The sequence below is a fragment of the Cololabis saira genome, chromosome 18, assembly GCF_033807715.1.
Source record: "Cololabis saira isolate AMF1-May2022 chromosome 18, fColSai1.1, whole genome shotgun sequence".
In the NCBI taxonomy this organism is placed as follows: domain Eukaryota; kingdom Metazoa; phylum Chordata; class Actinopteri; order Beloniformes; family Belonidae; genus Cololabis; species Cololabis saira.
In genome coordinates this window covers 6,149,682-6,177,190 of record NC_084604.1, presented here as the reverse complement: position 1 = coordinate 6,177,190, position 27,509 = coordinate 6,149,682, and the positions used below count along the sequence as shown (strand labels likewise).

Genomic DNA, 27,509 nt, shown 5'->3' with positions numbered 1-27,509 from the left:
GCGGGTATAGATAATGGATGGATGGATAAATTAAATTGTATTGAATTGAAAACGAGCCCCGACCCCCAGGCTCAGGGTGCTGCATGAACACCACCGGTCCAAAGCTTCCAGACCTTCCACTGGTGTTCCTGATAAATGCAAACGGCATCACATCATGCTTTTTAACACCAATCTGGGATTGGTTTCAGTATCCAGATGAAGCGTTAACACCGGGTTTAAAGCCTAATCCTGCAGGACCCTGGCAGAGGACGTGGCACCTCTGGTCCGTGTTGTTCTCATGCCTTATTTTACATCTTATTGTTCAGTTGGGAGAAGAGTCCAGCACAAACTGATCCATGCGTGCGGAAACAGGAACCACAGGACATCAGAAACACTCACATCTCTTTTCACCATTTAGTTTATTTTATAATGCCTTGCTTCCTGTCATATTGTACCTCCTATCCCCGTAACGCTGGAACATTTCTCAACTGTGGCGTTTGAATAATGTGATAATCGGTCAGAAGGACCTGGGGATTTGTTTTTTAAAAGAGAGACTCGTCATGTCTTTGACTTTTAAAAATAGCTTAAATAGCAATAAAACTTTATATGACAAGACCAACAAGGTGATTGTGCAAAAATATATGATGGATATGAGACATCAAGAAAACAAATCTTGTAATAGATGTCTTAGATGTAAAGCTGTAAGGGAACATTTACATTACCAGCTTCCTGACACACATCCAACTTTCCTCCTCTTTAGAAGGTATTTCTATAATGTCCGGTACATTATCCTTTATCCCTACTAGATGTCACATAACACAAGCACTTAAATGCAGGCAACTTCTAAGGCAACATGTGAACTAAAAGAAACTTGATACTGTAACGTGAAGTGAAGCCTCGTCCACTTTTGTCTGCACGGGCCTCCCCAGACCTGATCGTTCATGTCCTAATGCAAGAAATACACAAGAGCTATCGTAATGGGTCGACTACTGAATACAAAATACAAAATCATGGACACACAAAACAATACTGAGGTCAAATAAAAGGGGGAATCCACAGCTCCTGGTGTTGGCTCTGAGGAGAAGATCGTTGAAACTAGAGCTCTTCCTCCTGCTGGGACACCTGACCCGAGGTCTGCGACGGGGCTCGCGCTTGTGACTGCTGCAAAAAAGGCCGATGTTAAAGACTAACACGTTTCGAGGAGGGGAATTTTCGTTATGCATAATGACTCCATGTGCGCCCTGCAGAGCACATGTCAAACATTCTCGTTGCTTCTCGTATTCTGCAGACGGGCTTGCATGTCTTTGTCTTGATTTTTCACATTCTGAGGAGTATGGCGTTGGCAAACGCAACCCTGACGAGGCAGCCCGGACGCCCCGAGGGCCAGAAACACCAGAAACACCCCCCCCCGCGCACTCGTCCTGGTCCGTCCTGAAGGGGGGGGGGGGGCAGGGACTGTTTGGTCTGTGCTCACAGAAGACACTGTGAAGATGTGCAAATGTATGTACAGCGGGCAGCGGCCGTCCTGCCGGCTCTACGGTGCAGCATGCAGGACACGGTAGAGCTGCAGGTCTCCTGGCCAAGCTGGACCGGGTCGGTGAGAGTGTGCTGGACAAGCAGAGTGGGCAGTGTGACAGAAGGGGGAAGAGGAACGACGAGGTGGAAGGGAGGGGGCGTGGGGGCGGGTAGCGCTTTCTACATCTCTGCCTCCTCAGGACGTGCCCTGCCTCTTCTGTTGCTGCACCCGGATCAGCTCCAGCTGCTTTTTGCACTTCTGGTAGTACGTGGACAGACTCTTGTTCTCCTCCAGCAGCTTCTTGTGCTCCTGCACCAGGCGTGACGTGTTCTGCTGGTCCTTCTCATCTTGGTCCAGTTCAGCGATGAGCTCCTTCCTGCACACACACACACACACCAAAGCACTCGTTTACATGCAGCAGTTCAATCGGATTTCTGATCGTATAAGACATCGTTCGGACTTTTAAACTGCATGTAAACACCTCAATCCGATCTACTTCGGACCTATATCGGACATTTAATAATCGGATAGCAACACCTAGATAACTCGTTCAGAGTCAGAATGTTAACGCCATGTATACGGAGACATCAGATATTGTAGTCTGCGCATGCTGGAGAATTTCCTCTGGGGCTTCACCCGGAAGTGAAAGGAGGCGGCGCGTGTTAAATAGTTGTTTAAACACCTTTAAAAAGATTGCGAAAGAGATGTCAGAAGCTTCATCAGGACACCGGAGCAGATCAGAATAAAGTGGAAAAATACACGGAAGGCGTAACATTGGCGCCAAACAAAACAACCGTCAACCGGAAGTGGCTCTTTGTTGAAATGGTTACAAATGGTTACCATGGTTACAGCGCCACCTAGTGTCACGGAGTCAGCCAATGCTCGGAAAGAAATGTAAATGTATGTCTTCTTTTCTTTTAAATAGTCAAATAAAATGGCACCAGCAAGCTTAATCCTGTAGCACACTGGTCCTCAACCTTTTCTGTACCAGGACCGGTTTAATGTCTGACAATATTTTCACAGCCCAATCTAAAAGTGTAGCTGATAAAAACTAAATAAAATGACAAGATCGGCATTAAAAACTGTGGGATTTTCTCTATAGTAATAATAATAATAATAATAATAATAATAATAATAATGAATAATAATAATAATAAAACATAATTTTCGAAAAAATAAAATAAAATAATGGAAATTGTAAATTACCTTTTAATATGAGTATTTCTATAAATGTGTTTTTATGTTTTTATGTCTCATTAACGTTATTTAAAGCCAGGCTTTTATTTTATTTGTTATATATTAAGGAGACCGATATTTAGTGCTTTTATTTTGAAGGCGTCTCGCCGAGACCTTGTAAACGAGTGTCTTGAATGCTAAAGTGGAGCCTAACTGACACAAAAAGCACCTGCTGATAAGGATTTGTTTTCTTTGCAAATGTTATGGCGTATTTATGTCCAGCTTGAGTTTGGTTGCCATGGTTACTCATGTATTGTGTTAACGGTAGCTGTTGTTACCGAGCAGCAGCTGCGTCGGTCTGTATTTAAGTTAAATGAAACTTATATGAATGTAGAAAGACTAACTATTTTATTTTATTCCTTTATAGCTCTTACGGTGTGTTTGCAGTGTATTTACATCCAAGGAATAAAAACATTGTGAACCATCAGTTTGAGAGTCAACCATCATCAGTTGGGGATGATACGGAAATTATTTTTTCCTTCTGTGCCGCCCGGTACCAGATGACCCACGGCCCGGTACTGGGCCGGGGCCCGGGGGTTGGGGACTACTGCTGTAGCAGACGTGAATACGCAGCAGCTGCACTCACTTCCTCTGGATGAGCAGGGCGATCTCCGTCTGCACCTTCAGGTATTCCTGGGCCATCTTGCAGTGCTGCTCAAACACGGCCATGGATTCTTTGGAGTTGGGACAAGGAGCCAGAGGCTGGAAATACACAAGCACGCAATTAACACAATTAACCGACACACACGTGACTCGTGGATCTATATGAGCTGCAGGTTCAGTGTGTATGTGGGTCAATGACGTGACGCCTAGATTTTCTGAAAAACAGATTTTTTTTTTCAATTCAAAAAAGTTTTAAATGGATAAAAAAAATACCATATATATGACCTACCTGTCCCACATATGGACTCACTTGAATTTTACAAAAAATACTAGTTATTTGAGATTTTGTTGTTGTTTTAAGCGTCAAAATGTCATGTGGTGCGACCGTCCGACCATGACTCTTGTTTTGAAAACTTTTTGAAATCACTCTAAATGTTTTTAATCAATCTTCTGCCCTATCTGGCATGATTTCTGAAGTGTCTTGTAGTGTGTAAGATTATAACACATTTGTATTTATATTTCCATCATAATATACAAACAAATTTTGAGTGATGACGTCCATTTTATGAAATATCATGTGGCGCGACCATAAAAAAAACAACCATTTCTGTATAATACTGAAAACTTGTAAAAAAAAAAAAGATGTCAAGACGTTAAGGAAGTTAATTTATTTTAATATGAATCATGGTTGCACCACATGACCTTTTTTAAGGCTAGTGCCAATTCATCTTGACAAAAAACTAAATTTAAAATCTTTATATGAATTTATGTGTAGACAACATTCTTAATGTTTGAACTACTGCAATAGATATTCTTTTTTTTATTATTTTAAAATTGACCTGTTGAAAATCCTTATTGGTCATTGGCCCATATACAGTATTGGTGTGAACATTTCATCACTTAAACAACTCCAACATGATGGAGATGATACTGGCAGAAGTTCCAGCAGTGGAAACTGGTTCAACACAGTTTCTAACTGCGTTTCAGTGACACAGCAACCGTGTTGCGTGTGAGCGACGGCAGACTGGGTGGAGTACCTGCAGTTGGTGATCCAAGGTGAGATAAGCCATGGGAATGGAGTTGTCGGAGCCGTTAGTGTCTGGGAAGAGAGCGCAGAGTTATTTGTTGCCCCTGACTTCTCGGGGTGGACAGTGCTCAGAAATCAGCTCCCGGACGCACCATGGAGGCAGATTTGAACATCTCTGACACGGATGCTGTTACAGTCACCGTGTTGGGAAAATGAGCAGAGCAGCTCACCACGGTTACACTCACTACATATGTATGTAAAAATCCTTTAAAAATAATCATCACCCTAACCCAGGGGGCGGCAACCCAAAATGTTGAAAGAGCCATATTGGACCAAAAACACAAAAAACAAATACGTCTGGAGCTGCAAAAAATTAAGTCTTGTATCAGCCTTAGAATGAAGGCAAAAGGTGAAAGGAGAAATGTCGAGAAAAAAGTCGAAATGTCGAGGAAATAGTAAACATTTTGAGAAAAAAGCTAAATGTTGAGAAAAAAGTTGAAATGTCAAGAAAAAAGTCGAAATGTTGAGATTAATGTTGAAGTACAATTTCAAGAAAAAAGATTAAAAAGGAAAGGAAAAAGGAAGAAAAAAGGAGAAAAAAAGGAAAAAAAGAAAAAAAAGAAGAAAAAAAGGAAAAAAGAGAAAAAAAGAAGAAAAAGAGGAAACAAAAGGTCAAAACATTTTGAAAAAGCTCAAGGGAGCCACTAGGGCAGCGCTAAAGAGCTGCATGCGGCTCCAGAGCCGCAGGTTGCCGACCCCTGCCCTAACCCTAATAAATAATTGAGGAAAATAGAAGTTTAAATTCATAAAATGTATTTTATTTTCAGGATTAGGCTACTCAATTTCATTATCCTAAAACCCCAGAGTGTCCTCCATACCAGGATGGTTCGACTTAACCTGTCAATCACTTGGATCAACTATGGAGTCGTGGTTGAAGCGTAGCAGCAATTCTTTGGAAAACACGGAGGGACAAGTGACAAAGAAGGCCAAACCGGAGCCGGCAAAATTCTGCCTGTATCTTGAAGAATATGTTTTAATTGGATTTATGTCCACAAGTTACAACCCACCCAAGGCTCTGTGTTTTTTTTCTGTGGGGAAAAATGAGCTACCAGCAGCATAAAGCCAGCACATCTGCAGCATCATCTTCAGGGAAAACATGGATGCCACATTGGTAAGCCACTTGACTATTTTAAGAGGAAACTGTCTGAATTCAGATGTTCTCAGGACGTGACATGGAATGCTTCTGCAACATCAGCCAAAGCCCCGGAGGCCTATTATGCAGCGTCTGCTTGTAGCTGAAGCCAAGAAGCCCTGCTCCTTCCAGCGGCTGCAGTGCTGGCTGAGACTGTGCTGGACAAAAACGCAGCGGAGAAATTAAAGACACTTTTTCAAAAGACACTATTTGCCGCAGAATAAATAAATAAAGTACAGAGATTGTTGAGCAAGTTGTGGGAAAACTTTGCGACTCCTTATTCACTCCAGCCGGATGAATCCACAGATGTCAGTGGAAATGGATCCAGGATCCAGTACCCAGTACATGTGTTAGAGAATAGAAAACATCCATGCACGAATGAATGAACAGACTCTATGTGCTATATGTGCATATGGGTGGTTTATGTGTGTATGAATAATATATGCATCTGGAACCCAGATATTTTACCTCCTAATCAAGTGAGTCCAAATTAACTTTTGTGCCAAACTTAAATAAATGATCATCAAAACCCTACCTGAAATATTGTGAGCACATGAAAAACACAGCACGGTAGCAATGAAAGACATGTCAAATTGCATGAACGGAGTAAGTCCATGCAGATTCAGTTCTGTTGCTTTTCTGTGTGAGGGGATGCTGTGACATTTCCTCCGTTATTGGAACAGCACTGTTGCCACTGTGAGTACCTGTGGGCTCGTCGGGCGAGAAGTAGCCTCGGCCGCTGGTTTTGTCTGGGGGCATCATTCTCACGCTGGGACTGGAGGACCGGCTGCTGTTCCTGCTCCCCTGCAAGAGGAGGAAACCAGCGTCAACCTTCCAAAAACTCACATCTTTTAAATGTGAAAAGGAGCCATGACAACAGTAAAGCGCAACACCAATTAGTTCACCGTGCCCATGATGGAGGCTTGTGGCACTGAAATGTGCTTAGACTAGTTTCATTCTGATTGCTGTAATAAGTCATTTTTTTATCTTAAAAATAGTCATTAGTATACTGTACATTACTACTACTTGTACTACTACCACTACTACTACTACTGTCATTTAGCAGTTGCTTTTATTCAAAGCGACTCACATCTGAGAGAACAACACAAGCAAGAAAACCCATAGGAGGGTCCATCATGGATAAGTGCTGGTTAGATTACTACTATTACTACTACTATTACTACTACTAATAGTACTACTACTACTACTACTAGTACTAGGGCTGCAACGATTCGTCGACGTTGCCGACAAAAATCAATAATAAAAATTGTCGACAATTGTCGCCAGACTTGTTTTTCCAATGGAGTGAGGCGTCTCACTTCAGTACAATCTCTGCCGAGAGTCGTGCAGCACGATAGCGTCTCAGCAGCTGCGGGTAATAAAACTTCAAAAGTTTGGGAGCATTTTAGCCTCGATACGGCGAATAAAAAGATGACTTGCAAGGTTTGAAAAGCTGACCTTGCTTATCACGGGAGCACGTCGGTAATGCATTTGAAGAGAAAGCACGTCGGAGTGTTGAACGAAACTGACTCGCCTTGGTAAGATATTAAGCCTATTTTCATTTGTTAAATTAATTTGTTTAATTCGTTAACTTTGTTTATTTCATGTTATTTATTAGTGTTACTTGAGCCATTTACAGCTACTCTCGTTGCAATAACCTCAATCACATAATTGATGCTGCGAGAAAGGCGAAAAAGCTTGTGTGATGACAATGATGGATTTGCATCTAACTTTCAGTCAGGTGACCTATGAACTATCAATTATCCATCAAGCTGCACAATGATCATGTTAACATTAAATCAGATGGATTTGTCTGGACATTTCTCTTGCGGGACGGGAGAAGACACTAAATTAATGCATCTCTATTATTGTAAAGCATGAATTCTCAGAGTTTTGCGGGAGCAGGTGGGAGCAGGATGAAGGAAACAGTCCCACTATAGCAGGGCTCTAGTGCCATCTTTCTGGTGTTTATTATCATTTGCCACATAATTTAAGCAACCTCATACTAAATTTTTAAAAAAAAGACTAATTATCCGATTAGTCGACTAATCGTTTCAATAGTCGGTGAGTAGTCGACTATTAAAATAGTCGTTAGTTGCAGCCCTAACTAGTACTACTAGGAGGGTCCATCATGGATCAGTGCTGGTCAGACTGCTGTGAGTCCAGTTGGACACACATGCTGCCATGCCAGTGCTAGAATATTTTTTGTTCCCTTCCCGTCCGACACAACTGTCCCTTTATACAAGATATTATACCGTATAGTCGCAGAGATCAAAGTAATGTTGTAAACTGCAACTCCAACAAAGTTTCAAGATGTAAAAATAACTGAGATAGCAAATTTCAAGTGTATTTTGAAAGTGGGCAGTCTGACATGTATCCAACGGTCAGCGGATCTTCCAGCCGGATCCTTTCAGGTCATATGTTTGTTGTTTATGAAGTGTAATAGACAGAACAATGATCGGAGACTTATCAATGATGTGGTCAGACAGCAGTACAGAAAACATTCTAAAAACCAGGCATTTTAATGCTTTTCATAAAATCAAAAAATGAATTGAAGCTAGGCATGACATCTCCAAACTCCATATGTGTGTTCCCTTATTGTCCCCGTGTCCTACCTGGCTGGACTCTGAGCTGATGCCTGGAAGATCCTGCACCGACTGGGGTCTTTGAGTTTCAGATGTGGCTGTGGACACGGTGAAGAGACAAGGACAGACAGGGAAGAGAATGAGACCCAGGAGGTTAGGCAGTGATGGTGGGGAACTACAGTGCTACGCGGGACAGCTGCGCTGCCCGGGCCTGACAGCAGCTACTACGGTGCGGCTGGCACTTCACCACAGCAATGAAAGATTGCAAACATACACATCAGTGGAGGAAAAACATACATCCATATCAGCCGCTGGGCCTACTTATGTGTCCCTTTCAGTCAATTCACTCAACAGTCATCGAGTGAGAGTTTGGTACGTCGGTTATAGTGAATATCAGAGTTTTTCAACTGGTTTGGTCCCAGGAACCACCATTATAATCAAGAAGCAACTCGGGGACCAACTGCTTTTGGGGATGTTTGTTTTATTTTACACCTTGCTTTTAAATAAGAGTATGGGCCTATAGAGGCTATTTATTTACATCAGTGTATATTTTTATTTGCACCTTTTGCTATAAAAAAAAACAAACAAAAAACAGTCAATGAAAAATGAACAATAGGAAGCCAAGAGGGCTTATAATATTACAAAGTTCACTCTCACTCATTTGACATAATTTGGATGGGTAAATTATTCACAAAAATGAATAGTAAATGGAAAATAAATTGAGTCTAAAGAATAAATATATATTTTTTAAATTATTATTGTTTTCCATTTATAATTTCACGGACCACCTGCAATACCGCCACGGACCACCAGAGGGCCGCGGACCACCGGTTGACAATCCCTGGTGTATACGGTTGATGTGGTTATGGATATAACATCCTTATGTGTCCTCACTGAAGACATCTCCAAATACACCTTTAGGCAGATGACACACATAGGAGGCTCCAACCACACTAATATATTTGTCATCATCAGCCTTCCCTTTGCACACTCTTCTTCTTCTAGCTGAAAACAACAACAGCTAGCAACAGCTAACAGCTCTAATATTCCCCCCAAAACAAAAACAAGCTAAACATTCGCTTCAATGCCTGTTGGTGTTGCTCACTGCTGCCTGGTTACTCTGTCCAACTGAGAGTGCTAGCTTTGAGTTTCCTTCTAGTCTTACCTTGGGTTTTACCACGAGCACCAAGCTAACCCACGCTAAGCACCCCGTCCTTAGGGATGAGGCATTGTCTTTCGATTTGCATGAAAACATTTAAAACTTTAAAACATATTGCACTCCGCTATACACCGCTCACTTGTGGTGCCATTATACCAGTGCTAAAATGAAAAAACTACAGGTGGCATACAACTCCCTAGATGGACAAGTGCAGGTGAAATGTTTGTGACCAGTGATTTCCACGCTGTACTGAGGAACTTATGTTTAGATTTATGTGTAGACTGAAGGAGTCATAGAATGCTTTAATTATGGCCTTAACAGAGACTACACAGAGCGATACAAGGTTCTCCTCCTGTTTCTGGAAACACTGGAGGAAATGTTTGTATGTTTTTAACTAATTTGAATGGCACAAGTGAATCTCTTTCTCTTTTTATTTTTAATGTCTGTGTCTTTGTATCTCGTTTTGTATTCTGGACCCAGTGTCTGCAAAATAAAGTTTATATAAAAAGGACCAGCGTGAAGTACACCCTGTTTCTCTGGAGACCATCCACACCATGAGAGCATTGTTTGCCTGCTTCAGCGCTCAACCCTGGAAAGGTGGGTCAGGTTTGTGGAGAAGGCGCTGGCACAGAATGTTGTTACCCAATCTGACCCTTTGAACCTCAGAGTTTAGAGGGTTTGTTGGAGATTGAGGATGGTTGCATTTCCATCACACCTAAATTTGCACAAGAGCCAAATATCAAAAAAGAAAACCTGTAATGGAAACAGCTCTAATTCATAACAACTCCCAAATATTGCAAAAACCTTTTTAAGCTTTCACAAGGTGGTTTTCAGGCATATCAATAGTCCACCGAAGCTGGTCAATCTAAAGTTTGTGGCTTCAGCAATACAATATAGTTGTGCTATAACACTACTTGATCATTAACCATTATTTGAATGATAATCATTCAAATGATCATCTGTTGCCTTCATCATCTGACTGTTTTCTCAACAGCGGTAGCAGCAATCTCAATAACCATAACTGAGCGTTTCAACGCCAGACTTGCTCTCACCGGCTGTGCATGTCAAGCCACCAGCAAAAAAGGGTGACAATAACGGCCTCCTTCACGTTAGCTCTCAGCCCTTGGGGAGGTCTTTTTAGGCCAACGATTTTCAATAGGAAGAGTCCATTTTCGCAGGGATGTGTCCACAGATCCTTCCCGATTGGGAGGGAGTCTCTATGCAAGGCTGCAAAGGGGGAGTGGACGGCAGCGCGATCAACGTGTTACATCAACTACCTGGGGTTGTTTGCCACCTTCCTGGCTTCAAAGCTGGTTTAATGTTCTAGTGGGTAAGCATGTTCTGCTCAGAACAACAAAGACAACAACACAGAGGTTTCCCACATGTTGCTGTGGTGCAGTGTTCATCTCTTGTCAATCACAGCCACCCATATCCCAGGTAATCTCTGTTTGAGTCGCTTTAGTTGGTGGATATGAAGTTCTGTTCATACAAGACCAAGCTACTACTTGCTCTGGCCTCTGTGAAGAGAGTCAGTGACTTTTCATTCCTTGTGTGCTCAATTGGCACTAGATGGCTCTAAGGTCACTCTGTTACTGAACACAGTCCATTTATCCGAGGTCATTCCTTCAGACTACAAGGCCATGGCAAACAAGCTCACAAGTTTTTACCCATGTACAGAGGAATTGTTCTTTGCACGCTTGTGACGATCACACTCAGAGTTCAGAGCTTGAGTCTGTATGATCCGATGTTTGTCTATTGTGCTAATCCAGTCAGAGGTAACGCCCTATCGAAGCAAAGTCTGTCTCGCTGGATTGTGGAAGCTCCATGCATTCAGAACAGGGCTCTCACTTTGCCTCCTGGCATGAGGGCCATAGCATAGGAGTGTCAACATCCTGCGCCCTGTTTAAGTTCTTTGGGTGACATCTATGCTGCAGCCGGGTTGCATCACCATATACTTTTGTTTGGTTCTCCCTCCATTCTCTTACAGAGAGAAGGTCTGCCCCCAGCCCCTTCTTTGGCTCTCTTTGTCCTTTCTGCTGGGTCTGTTCAGCACTGAGATGATGGGTTTGACCTCGCTTCGGTGGCCGCTCTTCCAAGCATGTACATACATGTGCTGTACCAAGTGAATTAGCTGAAAGGCAACAACATGTATTGTCTATACCAGGAGTCACCAACCCTGGTCTTCCAGATCTACTGTCCTGCATGTTTTAGATGTTTCCCTGCTTCAGCACACCGTGATACAAGGAACTGTGTCAACAACAGAGCTGTCCAGACCTTGATTAAAAGCTACTGAGGACCGTTAATTAGAATCGGGTGTGCTGAGGCCGGGATACATCCAGAACATGCGGGACATCAGATCTTGAGGACCAGGGTTGGTGACCACTGGTCTATACCTTCTGTTCCCTGAAGATGAGCAATGAAGTAACACCTGACTGCCTCACGGTATTGCTTGGTTCAGTAAAGAGAAACAATTCCACAGAGGGATGATCGAACAGAGACAATTGTATCTAAATGCCAGCGAAGCCTCCCTCTCATCATCATTTGTCATGTACCTACAGGCATGTTTAGGGGCATCTTCAGTGAGGACACATTAGGGCACGATACTACACACATCGGTTGTGCCTCGTCCCTACAACTGCAATGACAAGATCAGCGTAACTCTCAGGAGTCGATGGAAGCAGGTCCAAATGTCATGATGGATTTACGATGACGTGGCAGCAAGCCGCAGCCTTTGATAAATCTGTTTTCAACTTGTTACTGTTCAGTTTCTGTTTTTTGGGTTATTATATTTCCTTTTTTTGTTGTGTTCCCTGAAGGCGGTGGGTAGGCGTGGCTTGATTCCCACACCTGCAGCTCGTTGCCAAATAATTCTGCATGTTCGGTCTGAGCCAGTGTTCATCACTTGTTCCCAGGTTACTTTCAAGTAAACCATCTTGTTACTCTGTTAACTTTTCAGATATTCGTTGTTTTTTTCAGGAGTTGCTTGCATAAGCAAAGTTTTATGTTAACCAGTTTTTCTCCCCTGAATTTCAGTGATTTCCTGTTGTTACTTTCTCATGTGTGTTTTTCTTCCCCTGCCTCAGTGCAGCGCTTGTTGTTCGTGGCTATAATAAAGAGGATCGTGTTTTTGAAACTCACAGATTCTATCTCTGCGAGTGGATCCAGCCCACCGCCTCCGTCTTGTGGAGGAAAAGAAATATGTTTCTTTTGCCACAAATTGCTTGCGTGGAATCTTATTTTGACTGCTGATTTTTTTTTTTTTTTGTAAATCCAAAAAACATGTGAGGCATTTGCTGCATTTGAATGTAAAAAGTAAAAAGTATATGTTAAGTTGTTGTTTGCTAAATATGTGTATTAGTTTTTGAAATGTACAATAAACATTTTAATTTGAAACTATAAAAATTACTTGTTAAACATGTTTGTCTTTTTCACCGTTAAAAAAAACAGCTTTTCCTACTCAGATTTTAGGTTTTTGTGATTTTAGGTTTAATGTGTTGATACAGTTTGTCAAAATGAAAAATAATTGTAAATTCATACAGGTGAAGTTGTGCTGAAAATAATGATACTAAACAAGGCAAGGTAAACCGTCTTTAAGTTGAAATATTGAGCTAAATTCAAAAGTAGTCAAAAACGACCAATTATACCCAGAACCCCAGAGGGAACTTGATTATTTACTGTAGTTCTAATTACAAGTCCAGAAAACTCAGCAGCACATACTTCCTCCACTGTTTTCCCTGATGTTGAGGATTTACATTAAAGCTGTCGTGTGCTGGGACAGATGCCGACAACAGACATATTGATCTTTCTCCACGGAGAACTGCCAAAAATCATCAGTTTCAAAATAAGTGAAATCTGTATCCTGATATTGAAACGTGTCAAGTATCAATCCAGACTCCTCACAAGATTAAAATAATTACATTTTACTTCATATTTATCTTCAAAAAAGTATTAACTGTGGTTCATTGACACCTGAAAATACCATGTAGTTCTACCTTCAGTGAAAACCCACAGCATATCAGAGTTTGGTGGTAAACAAAGACCTTTGATACCGTAATGACCACTGACCTTTGAACTTCTTGTTTTGATTTCCAATTTACAAGAAAGAAAAAAATCAATCCCAAATTTCAGCACCAAAATTTAAGATGAAGGAACATGTCATAGCTAGACAAGGTTTTTCCTGGACTTCATCAAACTGATAGTTGGATACTGTACCAGTCACAGCTCAAAACTAACATAGACATCAGGGCTCCAGACTATTTCTAATAGCTCTTGAACAGCAGGGCTGTACCAGCAGCTGTCTTAAGGCTCATACATACTCCACAAGAACTGAGAAACGTGTTGTTGTTTCTGAGGTGGCAAGAACAACATGATGTCATCTGGCAAGCCTGTACGTAAGTTGCAGGTGCTGCGGCGGTGGGTGGGGGAGGGGAGGGCTATGAGACTTCCACCAGCTCTGCACTTGAGTTTCTCTATTGGTGCTTTTCCACTAGTACCTACTCAGCCTGACTCGACTCTCCTCGGTTTGGTTCTTTTCCACTAGGGGTCTAACGTGCCGAGTAGATACTTTTCTGTAACTATTCTGCTGAGGTTCGAAGCTGCTGAGTCGGCTGTATCTGACATCATCACACTACAGGCCACCGATTGGTCGGGGGGTTGGAGTCAGACGTCTGAGTCAGGAGGAGGAAATCAGCGAAAGAGCGACTTCTTCATTTTATTCGACCAGCAACGGCAGCAAAAGTCTGTTTGGTGATCCAACTCTGAGATGCAGATGTTCATAAACCTGGTGCTGAGGAGAGAATTAAAAAGGGATCTAGACGGGTGATAAGGAACGACCAGATCCACCAGGAGCTCTGTCTCTTCATAGCTGCTCGCGGCTCCAGCTGACTTTTCAGCAGCGCCGAAACAAACTAACAAAAATTAAAAAGCGTTGCCGCTTGAAGCTTCTCTCACTGTCATTTTTTAACTTGATATCCAACACAATAAACTCCCCTGTGACTTACGTGCGAACTCTGACTTGGGCCTTTTTAAATCTAAACTGAAAACCTATTTACTCAGGGTGGCTTTTAATACCCATGAGTGTGGCGACACTTTTTTATACTTTGGTCTTGATGTTATGTTTTATTCTTGTTTTATTCTGCAAGCACTTTTTGTCTTGATTGTATGTTTATTCTGTAAAGCACTTTGGTTCACCTGTAGGGCGATGTAAGGTGCTATATAAATAAAGTACATAAAGCCACAGATCCAGCAGCACATCTATCATCTCCTCCATGTTCTACATCTTTAGTGTTGTTGTCTTCTTCGTTTAGATTACACAATCAAATACGTCACAGCAGCTTCACTCCAACCTCCTACTTCTCATCTGGGTATTGAAAAGAAACGAGGGCAAGGCGAGTTGAGTCGAGTAGGAACTAGTGGAAAAGCACCATATAAGTATGAAACATCCTGGCCAGAAAGAACATAGTTCTTGTTACCTCGAGAAAAAGAACAAATTTCTCTGCTCTTGTGGATTATACAACAACCTTTAACCTCACATCTGCTTATTTAACATGTGATATATTTTTTGGTCAATGTGGAGAAGTTACATAGCGAAATTCAGTATAAAATGTATCTACTAAGTATGTGAGTACTGTTAAACCTGCCTTTAAAGCCTTGCCAAGTAAGCCTGCTTTAGAACTTTTTTAAATGATAACCCTTTATGTTATAGGATTTAAACTGAATAGGTACTTGTGTTTGCAAGAGTTGAACATATGAACACACTGAATTGAGATGAGTGTTTATCAGTTTGCTAAACTTTCATTTTACAGCAGGGGCCTGTTTCACAGAGGTTCAACAAACTGAGTCCAAAAACCAAGTCGGAGTCAATAAACGTCAGAAAAACCAAGATTCTTTTTGACCACATTAGAATCTGCTTGTATCATTTCAGTGTGACGTGTCATCGCTCAGACTTCAAATGTGCGTTATATGATCAGTTGTCTGAAGAAATTGAGCTCATTTCATCTCCATAAAGGGGAGGAGACAGAGAGTAACTCAGGATATATTGAACTAAACCTGCTCTTTACCAAGTTTCCTTTCACAGAGTCAGTTACCATGGTAACAGACTCCTAGTATGAGTTACCTCGGTTTCTGAAACCGGCTCAACTGAACACTCTTGCTCGAGCTTTCCCTGAGTTCAGGTTCAACAGAACCCGCTCTGTGAAACAGACCCCCGGTAAAGGACTGACCTGACCAGCACAACAAGGAAAAACTCAGAAATGCTGTTATTGAGAAAGACAAATTAATGAACCTAGAAGCATTTGTGTGATTTAGCACACAAACTGCAAAAACTCAAAATCTTACCAGGAATATTTGTCTATTTCTAGTGTCTCATTTTTAGTCAAAACATCTCATTACACTTAAAACAAGAGTCATCGACAGAAAGATAACTTGTTATTTGAGAATTTTCACCTGTTTCAAGTAAACGTTCACTTGAAATAAGTAGAAAAATCTGCCAGTGGGACAAGATTTATCTTCTTATTACAAGCAAAAAGATTTTTGAAACAGGTGAGAATTGTTGTTTTTTCCAGTGATGACTCTTGTTTTAAGTGTAATGAGATTTTTTTTTTACTAAAAATGAGAGATTTTAACTAGAAATTAAAGCTGCAAGCAGCAATGAACGGGCCCTCGCACTCACGGCCACCGCCCCCCCTAAGCATATCAGAAACGACACCACCCACGACTTCCTATGTCAAACCATTCAAAAGTTATAGCAGAAAAAAGGGACAACCAATCAGAAGAAGGGGCGGGGCTAATTCAGGCCAATGAAGGTCAAGGACTCCATACAGAATCTGATGACACCACCCACGACTCTCTATGTCAAACCATTCCAAAGTTATAGCAGAAAATCGGGACAACCAATCAGAAGAGGGGGCGGGGCTAATTAAGGCCAACGAAGCTTAAGAACTCATTACAGAGTCCCATGACACCACCCACGACCTCCTATGTCAAACCATTAAAAAGTTATAGCAGAAAAAAGGGACAACCAATCAGAAGAAGGGGCGGGGCTTATTCATGCCAATAAAGGTCAAGGACTCCATAAATAATCTGATGACACCACCCAGGACTCTATGTCAAACCATTCCAAAGTCATAGTAGAAAATCGGGACAACCAATAAGAAGAAGAGGCGGGGCTAATTAAGGCCAACTAAGCTTAAGGACTCAGTACAAATTCCCATGACACCACCCACGACTTCCTATGTCAAACCATTAAAAAGTTATAGCAGAAAAAAGGGACAACCAATCAGAAGAAGAGGCGGGGCTAATTCTGGCCAAATGAAGGTCAAGGACTCCATAAAGAATCTGATGACACCACCCACGACTCTCTATGTCAAACCATTCCAAAGTTATAGCAGAAAATCGGGACAACCAATCAGAAGAAGGGGCGGGGCTAATTAAGGCCAACGAAGCTTAAGAACTCATTACAGAGTCCCATGACACCAACCACAACTTCCTATGTCAAACCATTCAAAAGTTATGGCAGAGAAAAGTATTCTAGGGGGCGCTGTTGAGCCGTTAGGCCACGCCCATTAATGCAAACCATGAAATATCAAATGTATCGCCAGGCCTGGCTTGCATGCAAAATTTGGTGACTATCAAATATGGACCAATCAGATGAAGGGGGGCGCGCCTTTTGGCGTCTAGCGTCGCCATGGTAACACTTTTGAAAGAGAAAAGTAATGCGTGGTGTCGCAGGATGGAGACGCACATTTTGATGTATAACACTCCTGGGTGCACGTTACGGTTCGGGCCGTATTAATTGCCGAAGGAATGGCATAAATTTAGCCAAAATTACACAATTAATTCAAAATGGCCGACTTCCTGTTCGGTTTCGGCCATGGCTCCAAGAGACTTTTCTTTAAGTTGTGCCATGCTACACGTGTGTAGCGATTTTCGTGCATGTACGTCAAACCGTATCGTGGGGCTTGAGGCACAAAGTTTTCCGGGGGGCGCTGTTCAGCCATTTTGCCACGCCCATTAATGCAAACCATGAAATATCAAATTTATCGCCAGGCCCTGCTTGCATGCCAAATTTGGTGCCTTTTGGGGAACTATCAAATATGGACCAATCAGATGAAGGGGGGGCACGCTTGCTGGCGTCTAGCGTCGCCACGGTAACACTTTTGAAAGAGAAAAGTAATGCGCGTAGTCGCAGGATAGAGACGCACATTTTGATGTATAACACATCTGGGTTCATGATACGGTTCGGGCCGTATTAATTCTCGAAGGAATGGCATATATTGCTCCAAAATTACGTGATTCATTCAGAATGTTCAAAATGGCCGACTTCCTGTTCGGTTTCGGCCATGGTGCCAAGAGACTTTTCTGTAAGTTGCAACATGATACAGGTGTGTACCGACTTTCGTTCATGTACGTCAAACCGTATTATGGGGCTTGAGGCACAAAGTTTTTTCTGTCTGAACCAATCAGATGAAGGGTGGGCGCGCTTTTTGGCGTCTAGCGTCGCCACGGTAACGCTTTTGAGAGAGAAAAGTAATGCGTGGTGTCGGAGGATGGAGACGCACATTTTGATGTATAACACACCTGGGTGCTCGTTACGGTTCGGGCCGTATTAACTGCCGAAGGAATGGCATAAATTTCGCCAAAATGACACGACTAATTCAAAATGGCCGACATCCTGTTCGGTTTCGGGCATGACGCCAAGAGACTTTTCTTTAAGTTACGTCATGATACAGGCGTGTACCGATTTTCGTGCATGTACGTCAAACCGTATCGTGGGGCTTGAGGCACAAAGTTTTCAAGGGGGCGCTGTTGAGCCATTTTGCCACGCCCATTAATGCAAACCATTAAATATCAAATTTTTCGCCAGGCCTGGCTTGGGTGCAAAATTTGGTGACTTTTTGGGCACGTTTAGGGGGGCAAAAAGGCCCTCCTTTCGTCAGAAAAATAATAAGAATAATAATAATAAAAAAAATACAAATAATTCCTACAGATACAATAGGGCCTTCGCACTGAAGGTGCTCGGGCCCTAATAAGACAAATATTCTTGTTAAGATTTTGAGTTTTTGCAGTGCACTAAACGTACTCAGCAACAAATGCCATTTTTTACAAAGTCTATACATTTTAACTGATACACTAATAAATAATGACCTTTCTGCCAATGTCACCAAACGCAGATGTATATACTTCTCTTCACAGACACAATGCATATGTAGTGATATGTGCCTTAACTTTCGTACACATACTACCCAATGATTCTCTTACTCACTGAATTATCTGATCACCGATGTGTGGGAAAACAAGAAAAGTACTTGGAAAAGTTAATGGATATATAGAGGAAGTGAGGGAAGGAAACAGTCATGCTTTCTGAAAGTTCTCTATGCATGAAAGACAAGGACAAGCCAAAATGCAAAGAACTGATTCACTGATTTACTCCTCTAGCCCATTAATTGCTGGAGTCACCCCAGGGGAAAGGACAGAAGCAGAGCCGTGAGTGAGCAAAGTCATGTCATCTGTGTTGTTCATCGGGTGCAATGTGCTAACTGTAGTTTATTAAGCTTTTATAGTAGGTGACTGAACAGTCCCCCAAATCCTCAGGGAAGACTAACTAGATAATGGATTAAAAAGGTGATAACAGATGAGTAATGACTATCATCAACTCATGTTCTGCTCCTCCCAGGTAAAACAAAAAAACAACAAAAAAAACACAGAAAAAAAGACACAAGGCAACCCAGATGTGTATTACTCCATGACCATATATAAATAGAACTCATAGAACATATCATTTACTGCAGAGGAAATAGAGGGTATGCATTGACGTCACTTCCACACTGGACTTACTCGCACTGAGTGGCAAAAACGGCTGCAACTAGTGGAGAAGACGGGATAACAGCTAATTATGGGCTTAAATTAAAGTCAGTTGGACTTGACAGTGACCCGTACAGTTACCCCAAGAACCAGCGGTCCATGGACATTAATATTTGGTACAGTTACCAAGAACCAGTGGTCCATGGACATTAATATTTGGTACAGTTACCAAGAACCAGTGGTCCATGGACATTAATATTTGGTACAGTTACCAAGAACCAGTGGTCCATGGACATTAATATTTGGTACAGTTACCAAGAACCAGTGGTCCATGGACGTTAATATTTGGTACAGTTACCAAGAACCAGTGGTCCATGGACATTAATATTTGGTACAGTTACCAAGAACCAGTGGTCCATGGACATTAATATTTGGTACAGTTACCAAGAACCAGTGGTCCATGGACATTAATATTTGGCCACCAATCCAGTTTCCTGATATTTATATGTACTTCATTTCCACACCGGGGAAATACACGAAGCAAAGCTTGAAGGCTTACAAAAGTCTTGACGCTTGGTCCGACTTCAAGGCAGGATTTGTTGTAGAAATTAAAGTGATGAGGACACCGAACTTTATGATTTGACCGTTTAACGTTAGCTACCCAAAAATCCAACATTACCTGATACAAAATGGGAACCGCAAATCTACGTTTCGGTGTCTGGAATCCAGTTGTTTCTGTGAATTGCACCGATCCATTTGGGTCTCTTAAGCTTATTTTTCGGTAGTCTGTAAAACGATAACTCCGTTTTCTTGCTAAATCTATGAGTACAGTCGATCGCACAACAGCGCTTTAGATGTTTTCCAGTTGCTCAAACTGAAAGTTTACGCTGACACTCAGTCTTTCTGAGACTCAGTCTTTCTGACACTCAGTCTTTCTGACACTCAGTCTTTCTGACACTCAGTCTTTCTGCCACTCAGTCTTTCTGACACTCAGTCTTTCTGACACTCAGTCTTTCTGACACTCAGTCTTTCTGACACTCAGTGGGCGTAACCCGCTGTGAAGTCGCATCTGTGACGTCATGCACATTCCCTCTATTGATATGTAATTAAAATCTCTGTTTCCTGTCAAGAATATCATATGGAGTGACACACAAGAGAGCGCCGTGTCAGGAGAAAACAACCCACATGCCAAGCCAGCTCCACACCGTCACCAGGAGGCCTAGTGGTCCAGTGATACCTGTGACGATGATCTTGGGGACATCCAGAATGGTTCCGAGAGATGCAGTTTTACGGTGGCCTCGCTTATACTGGGGGTGTGCTGCGAAAACACACATACACACATACAGCTGCGTACACAACAAGCATGCAAACTAAAGACAGACTGCAGGCCTCCGCGGGGCTGCAAATATGGGCCACATACATGCAGAGCATACGGTGTAAGTGAGAGGCGGACATGCACCCTGTCCATTCCAGGAGCAGCGGAGCAGCAGACACTGCCCTAAACGTGTCAGCACAAACACTAGCAGGCATTCACCTCCAATGCTGTTTAACATAAAGGTCAAGACATAGCAGGAACTACTTGTTAAAGCTACATCAAAGTTGGCAACAAAAATAAATAAATAAAATAAACACACGCACACACGGACAAACACTTAAATGTAAATGAAAAAACTGTCAGGAGGTCCTGGGGCCGATTTCAGCGTGAAACCACTGGGGTGCTAAGCTGCTTTACCTCTGAAAGAAGATGGCTAAAAACTCTTTCTGAAAGCCCTACGTTTTTACGGATGATTCAAATTCTGACTCATCGCAAAATCACAAAAAGACGAGGCAGATTCTCGAGGACCTGTAAGGGCCAACAATGTTTGCCACAATAATAATACGGCGTGCCCTTTCTGTCCAACTTTGCTTTGATAAATAAGATGATCAGAGAACACAAAACCATGCCAACGAGTCTTGAGGTGTCGCTGCCTACGTTGAATGTGTTGTTTTGTGCTGTGCAATCCCTGATTTTACCTGCGGGTCCAAATGACGTCTTGGACTCCAATTCGGACAGGTCAGCACTCATTCTTTTATCGGAGGAAGCCAGAGTTCGTCCTGGAAGGCTCTCGACACTACCCCCTCTTGATAAGGACAGAGTCCTTGGGTCTCCCTGCAGGAACAATGAAAAGATGCCAGACACGTGTCTCAGTGATCATTATTTCCTTCTAAAGGCTGTGATCTCTATTAAACTTGAGATGGTAACTACACCATCACAGTTAAGCTTGAGTTATGGTTCTGCATCAAAACGACGCTGTGTCCACGCCGTAGGGAACGCGTCGTCACGTACCACACACCGTCACTGACACCGTCACTGACACCATCACTGACGCCGTCACTGACGCCGTCACTGACACCGTCACTGACGTGCACCTCCCGAAAATTGTAACTACGCGTCGAGGCGACGCAGACCAAACGCAGACGGAGAGGGCTGTGATTGGTTCGCTTGGAAGCAACGCATTTCCGGTTTCTGGTTTGAAGCAGTCGTGAACTTTCAGCGCTCTTTTCTTCGTGTATGTGTGATTTTTTTAGTTTTGGTTTTTTGCACAATAGTGGCACTTTTGCACTAGGACTTACTGAGCCCGACTCGGCTCGTCACGCCTCTACCCGTTTCTACCCGTTTTGTCCCCGTTTGTTTTTCCACAGCCAGGGGAGAAGTGGGCAGGTTGGGGTGAAGCTGCTGTGACGTACTCGATTGCGCAACCGCTTTGTTCATGTCGGCGCTGATCAGAAATCAGCTGGAGCCGCGAGCGGCTGAGAGTAAAACAGCCCGTCTACATCCCTTTTTTAATTCTCTCGTCAGCCACCAGGTTTATGAACATCTGCACCTCAGAGTTGGATCACCAAACAGACGTTTTGCGCTTTATAATAAAATCGCCGCGAGCCGCGGATCGCTCTCGCGCTGACTCCCGCTTCCTGATTCAAAGGTCTGCCGGCCCCGCCCCCCGACCAATCAGAGGCGTGGAGGGTGGTGATGTCAGAAATAGTCCCGGCTCAGCCCGGTTAGAACCTCGCCAGAATGGCTACAGAAATAGTATGGGCTTGGAGCGGCTCTACCCGTCTCAGTCCCTAGTGCAAACGCGCAAAACGGGCCGTGGCGGGTAGAACCGAGGTGAAGCGGGACTAGTGCAAAAGGGCCATAGTTGTCCTTATCTCTTTGATTCACTGTGACTGGAAAAGTCGGATAAACCGTTCAGGAAAAGATCGCAAATTAGCGGTCACGGGGGGGTACTGCACCGCGATGAAATGGAGTGACGGCGAAGTCCGAAGGTTCACGACGGCATCACGGCGACGGCGTGTGCACGGCGTCGATTTGATGCAGAACCATAATTCAAGCTTTAGAAACAATTTTCCCAGCATATTTTGAGACGGCAACAGAAATTGGGGGTAAAAACAAATGCAGTGTCAGCTCAGGAAGGGAACTCTTAACAGCCGTGAGATGCTCCCATTAAACTCTGAGTACATTTAATGGGGCTATATATAAAACATAAAAATAAAGGAACATTTCCAGGTGCATCTGTCCACCTGATTTCTGGATGTAACAGAAGTATATGTCAAAAATAAAATGAATATTAGAAATATATTGACAATGTTGCAGTAATACCTTTGGCTTGAAATAAGGTGCAAACTGAGGTGTGATCTTGATTGTGTCGTTGCTCCCTTGAGAATCGCTGTGCTCCATGTTGGCGTCACTTCTGTTGCTTGTGCTGGTGGCGGTGTATTCCACGTATGAACCTGTCATTTCCCAGGACACGGTAAGGTGTATAGATATCATCATTCTGTCTTGTAAGTTTTACTTTATATACTTGATGGACATTTAGACTTTTTGCTTTAAAACAATGAAATGGAAGTACAATAACTAAAACTAGTATGAAAACTCTGACAAGAAATGTGTCTATCCAAAGTTATCAAAACTACACAGTTTGAGATTTTTACTGGCGCAAATCATCTAGATATTACAGGAATAACTCAAAACAAAATACCAAGTAATGCACGGATGAAAAATGTACATCTTTGTGTGGTCAAATGTATGTTTCTTTCTGCATTCCTCTGTGCACCTCTGGGATGCAGCCAGTGCAGATGCAACGCTCCCAAGCAATTTATTTTAAATCAGGACCTAGTTTTTAAACAGATCTTTTTGGCCAAAAAGAATATTCTTTTGATGCTTAGATGATGTTAAACCCTTGCTGTCTCAGTCCTTCTGTTTCAATGAGAATAAAATGGTATTTGCTCCTTCCAACCCCCCAGGTCTGGTGCCATTGCCTCTCACGTTAACCCCGTAGTCAGAAATCTGGCTGTGGCTTCTGATAAATGGATTCATTCTGTTGTCAGGGTGAACTTCTGTCAGCATCGACGCCTTGCAAAAGTCAAGTCCTTCCTGAGCCGTGGTGACCTTGAGAACGCCATTCATGCTTTCGTTTGTTCCCGGCTCGATTACTGTAATGCTCTTTATTTTGGTTTCAACTGAACTTTATTGAATTGTTTGTTTTTTTTCTTTTTTTTTTTTAAAGATGTTGGGCTCTAGTTGCCCTTTATTCAAGTTACAGACAGGAAGGGGGTAGAGAGAGAGAATGGGGACGACCTGCAGCAAAGGTGCGCAGGCCGGGATTGGAACCTGCGACCCCTGCAGGAGGACTGTAGCCTCAGTGTGGCAGAGTGGAGGATTGGGCGTGGTCTGCGGGGGAGCAGCTCACAGGTGTGCCTGGTTCTACTGATTGTGGCACACATGTGTCCAATCAACCTCTCCACCATGCCTGGGTTTATAAACAGCAGCTGCATACCAGAAGAGGGGTCTGCTGAATGGAGGAAGCTTGTTGAGAGGCTATGCCCCATTGTGCCTTTTTTATAGAATAGTGATTTTGCCCTACGCCTGTATGTCTGTGTTTTTTTTACATCAAATAAAAAGCCTTATTTTTTTGGCATTCTACGCTCTGCGAGGTTTTTTTTACACCTCATCACCCAGGTCCAGTTTTGCCTTGTCCCCTTGTACGTGGGGAGGCCGCTCTGGTTCCTCACAGTCAATATCGCAAAAACTGTAATAATTGGCATAATGAGGTTGTCCGTTAGTGCCAATCGGGCCGAATGTTTGAAAGTTTGAACGATGTCTCTACGATAAAGTTCGGCCGAGCAATAAGCGTCTGAATTTTCACCTTTTTTTTTTGCTTTTTGGCATCTAGCATTGACACGGTAACACTTTTGACTGAGAAAAGTAATGCCCATCGAGGCACGGTGGAGACGTATCTAATGATGTAAGCCATGCATGGGTGCAGGTTGCGGTTCGGCCCGTATTAACGGACGAAAAAAGAGTGCGGAATAATAAGAAAAGGGAAACCTTTTTTTGTATACTAATATATCGCCTTCATTTTTCAGGTTTTTCCAGCCGTGTTTTATTTTTTGGGGATTTTTTTTTTTCCACATCAGAGCGGGGTCCTGCTGTACACCCGCTGGTGCGCAGTGGAACTTTGCGATTTTAGCTTGTTAGCAAAATGCTAGCAACATTGCCCTCTGGGCCATTCTGGACGATTGCAATATGGTCATGCCACTACTTGGCATTCCCATAATGACTAAATGTGTTTGAGCATGGAAAAGCACACTCTTGGCATGTCACACAAACACACTAATGTCTTATGTTACTCATGAAGAGGTGAAACGTTGCATCACATTGAAAGTAAAAGCTACATGTCTGAACACGGTGTCAGAGCTGCTCCACTTCCAAAAACACGACGGAGGATGTTGTAGCTACAAATGCTATCGTTTGGTTATTTACGCCTGGCACAGTTGCCACTTTCCAGTGGTCATGTGGCGTCGTCTACAATGGCTGTGTGGTGTTGGGTTTTTTGGGGGATTGCTAACAAGCCTGTCTGCGTTAGTTAAATGCCCCAAATCCTGTTTTTTTTTTCACATTTGCCACCCAGATTTATCCATGAGTTATTCTGTACCTGTACTGGTTGCAGAGTTGCTCTGTCCGTCATCGGAATACTGGTATGGATATTGCAGGGGCTCGTCGGATCCTGGGAAGTACTGTAAAAAGAATTTAAAAGATAGTGAATGAGGCTGGATTTAACAACAATGTATTGAAAAATTGGTGATCATACTCATATAAACACTTTAGATCAGGAGAATTATTTGTACCGGTATCTCCTGAACAAAAGGACATTTGAAAAAGAAAGCATTAGTGGGAAGTGTAAATGCGTGTTGATGCTTGTTTGAAATGTAATGTATTTAAATAAACTGTGTTGAACTGTATTTCTGTGTACAGCATCTTCGGCAGACGTTTTGTTTTTAATTGGCACTGTACAATTAAAGGGAATTGAAAGTGAATTGAACATTATAAATGAGGAACGAATGATTTAACAGGTACATGGTTACAGCAGGCAAAGAACAGCCATACTGGGATAATGGTGTTGCAGACTAGAAAGAAAGCACTTCACACTAGGGGTGGGTTAAAAATATCGATATATCAATATTGCATCGATATACATGTGTAGGAACGATTATCGATACATAAATCAAAGTATCGATTTAAAAAAAAAAAAATTAAATCCCAATTTTTTTCCCCCATCTTATCACCCAGTGCTCCTTCCTAAGTCAGTCCTGGGCATTGCTCCCTCTAACAGCCCCGGGAGGCCCTGCACTGAGCTCAAGTCTCCTCCTTAACCTGAGGAGTGAGCAGGCTGCTTCTTTTCACCAGTCAGGGTGGGGTTTCTCTGGCCGGACGTAGCGATGGAAGGATCACGTTATTCCGTTATTGTAACTAGAATATCGATATCGAATCGTATCGGAAATCGTATCGTATCGGGAGGTCAGTGATGATACCCAGCTCTACTTCACACAAGCATGTTTTGTCCCCAAACGTATCCTGGTGGGACACCTGCCAATCACATTATGGTGTACATCCAAATAATAAATAGTGAAGAGTTACCCAATTCATCTTTTTTAAGACAACAGCGACACGAAGCATTTAAACATGTGCATAGTTTATAAAACCGCCTGTCATTATTTTTTTATAACAATGTTCATACTAGTGTCAAAGAATAAACACATAGTGGTTAGAAAAGTGCATGATGAGAAAATGGATGAGAGCAAATTAATGTATTGATTTGATGTATTACACTGTTTCATATTGATTTAATCAAATACATTTTTGTTAAATTTATATATATATATTAGGGCTGCAGCTATCGAATATTTTAGTAATCGAGTATTCTACTGAAAATTCCATCGATTAATCGAGTAATCGGATAAAACATATATTTGTTTAGTTAAAGAGCAATTATAAATATACATAAGATGTTAGATGTTAATTGACATCAACACTAAATTATATAATCCAGTAGGTTCATGGCTGTTCATTTAAAAACCCTGAACTTACACCAGTTGACCAAATTCACTGATTCACTCAAAAAACTAAGGATTTTACCAAGAAATGTTCTTATTTCTAACCTAAAAATGCCATTACACCTGATATCAGACATAACTTAAAATGTTAGGTGTTTTCCCACGTGTTTCAATTGAACTTTAATTTTTGTCAAGCAAATTTTAAGTTCTAGTTAAGTTTTAAGTTAAAGTATAAGATTTTGAGTTTTGGCAGTGTTTAAAATAAACTTCTGAGACCTGCTGTATTGGAGCACATTAGGCACCAGTGCTGCTTGTTTTATCCATGAATGACTACAGAGATAAAATGAAATGAAAACTACCCAGTTAGCTTTATTACGTTTTTATTTTTCTGACATTTTCTGCCTTTTCTTTTAGTTGAAACTGTAGCGGGAACAGAGGTTTATATACCGGGTAAATGCTGATTTATGGTTCCGCGTTACAACAACGCAGAATGGTGCGCGTCGCTGCGTACCCTACGCCGCAGGCTACGGCGTAGCCGTGGAGAGCCTGCACGGCAGCGCAGCACCGCCAGCCGGACCGGCGCTCTCCGCCCTCGCCGGAGAGCACCGTAGGCTCTGCGTCGATTTAACGCGGAACAATAATTTTGGCTTTAGAGGGGGAACATAGGAGAACGGACCAGAAGAATATAGCGTGGATTAAAAATAAAAGTTAAGCACTGAACTACATTAGTCTCCCGTCTGGGCCATTGTAGACTGCCTGAGCATGGCATGTTACTAAAACCAAACCTCTTTCTTCCCCCTTTAACGTGCGCAGCGCATGGATGTACGGCGAAGCGTCAGCGTGTTGTGTCGCATTAAATGTGGTCCGGGCGTAATACGAGGAAATTAAACGAAAAAATAAATAAATAAATAAATAAATTAAACGATTCCTCGAGGCAGAGAAAATTCCTCGATCATTTTTTGTAATCGAATTACTCGAATTATTCGAGGAATCGTTTCAGCCCTAATATATATATATATATATATATATATATATAT

General features: G+C 42.3%; 1 protein-coding gene across 2 annotated transcripts in view; it reads right to left on the bottom strand.

Annotated features, from left to right (window-relative positions):
* Positions 1-379: 379 nt before the first annotated feature.
* Positions 380-27,509, bottom strand: part of map3k7 (mitogen-activated protein kinase kinase kinase 7) — a 43,385-nt gene continuing 16,255 nt past the window's right edge. The window contains exons 10-18 of one of the 2 annotated variants that reach the window (XM_061707446.1): positions 25,074-25,155; positions 22,739-22,869; positions 21,112-21,247; positions 20,336-20,416; positions 8,169-8,236; positions 6,258-6,357; positions 4,372-4,433; positions 3,318-3,433; positions 380-1,871 (exon numbers count right to left, since the gene is read on the bottom strand). In XM_061707446.1, the coding sequence (XP_061563430.1) occupies positions 1,691-1,871; positions 3,318-3,433; positions 4,372-4,433; positions 6,258-6,357; positions 8,169-8,236; positions 20,336-20,416; positions 21,112-21,247; positions 22,739-22,869; positions 25,074-25,155 (957 nt within the window). In that variant the 3' untranslated portion in view covers positions 380-1,690. The remainder of the gene's footprint in view (positions 1,872-3,317; positions 3,434-4,371; positions 4,434-6,257; positions 6,358-8,168; positions 8,237-20,335; positions 20,417-21,111; positions 21,248-22,738; positions 22,870-25,073; positions 25,156-27,509) is intronic. The other variant, XM_061707447.1, reaches the window with a different exon arrangement.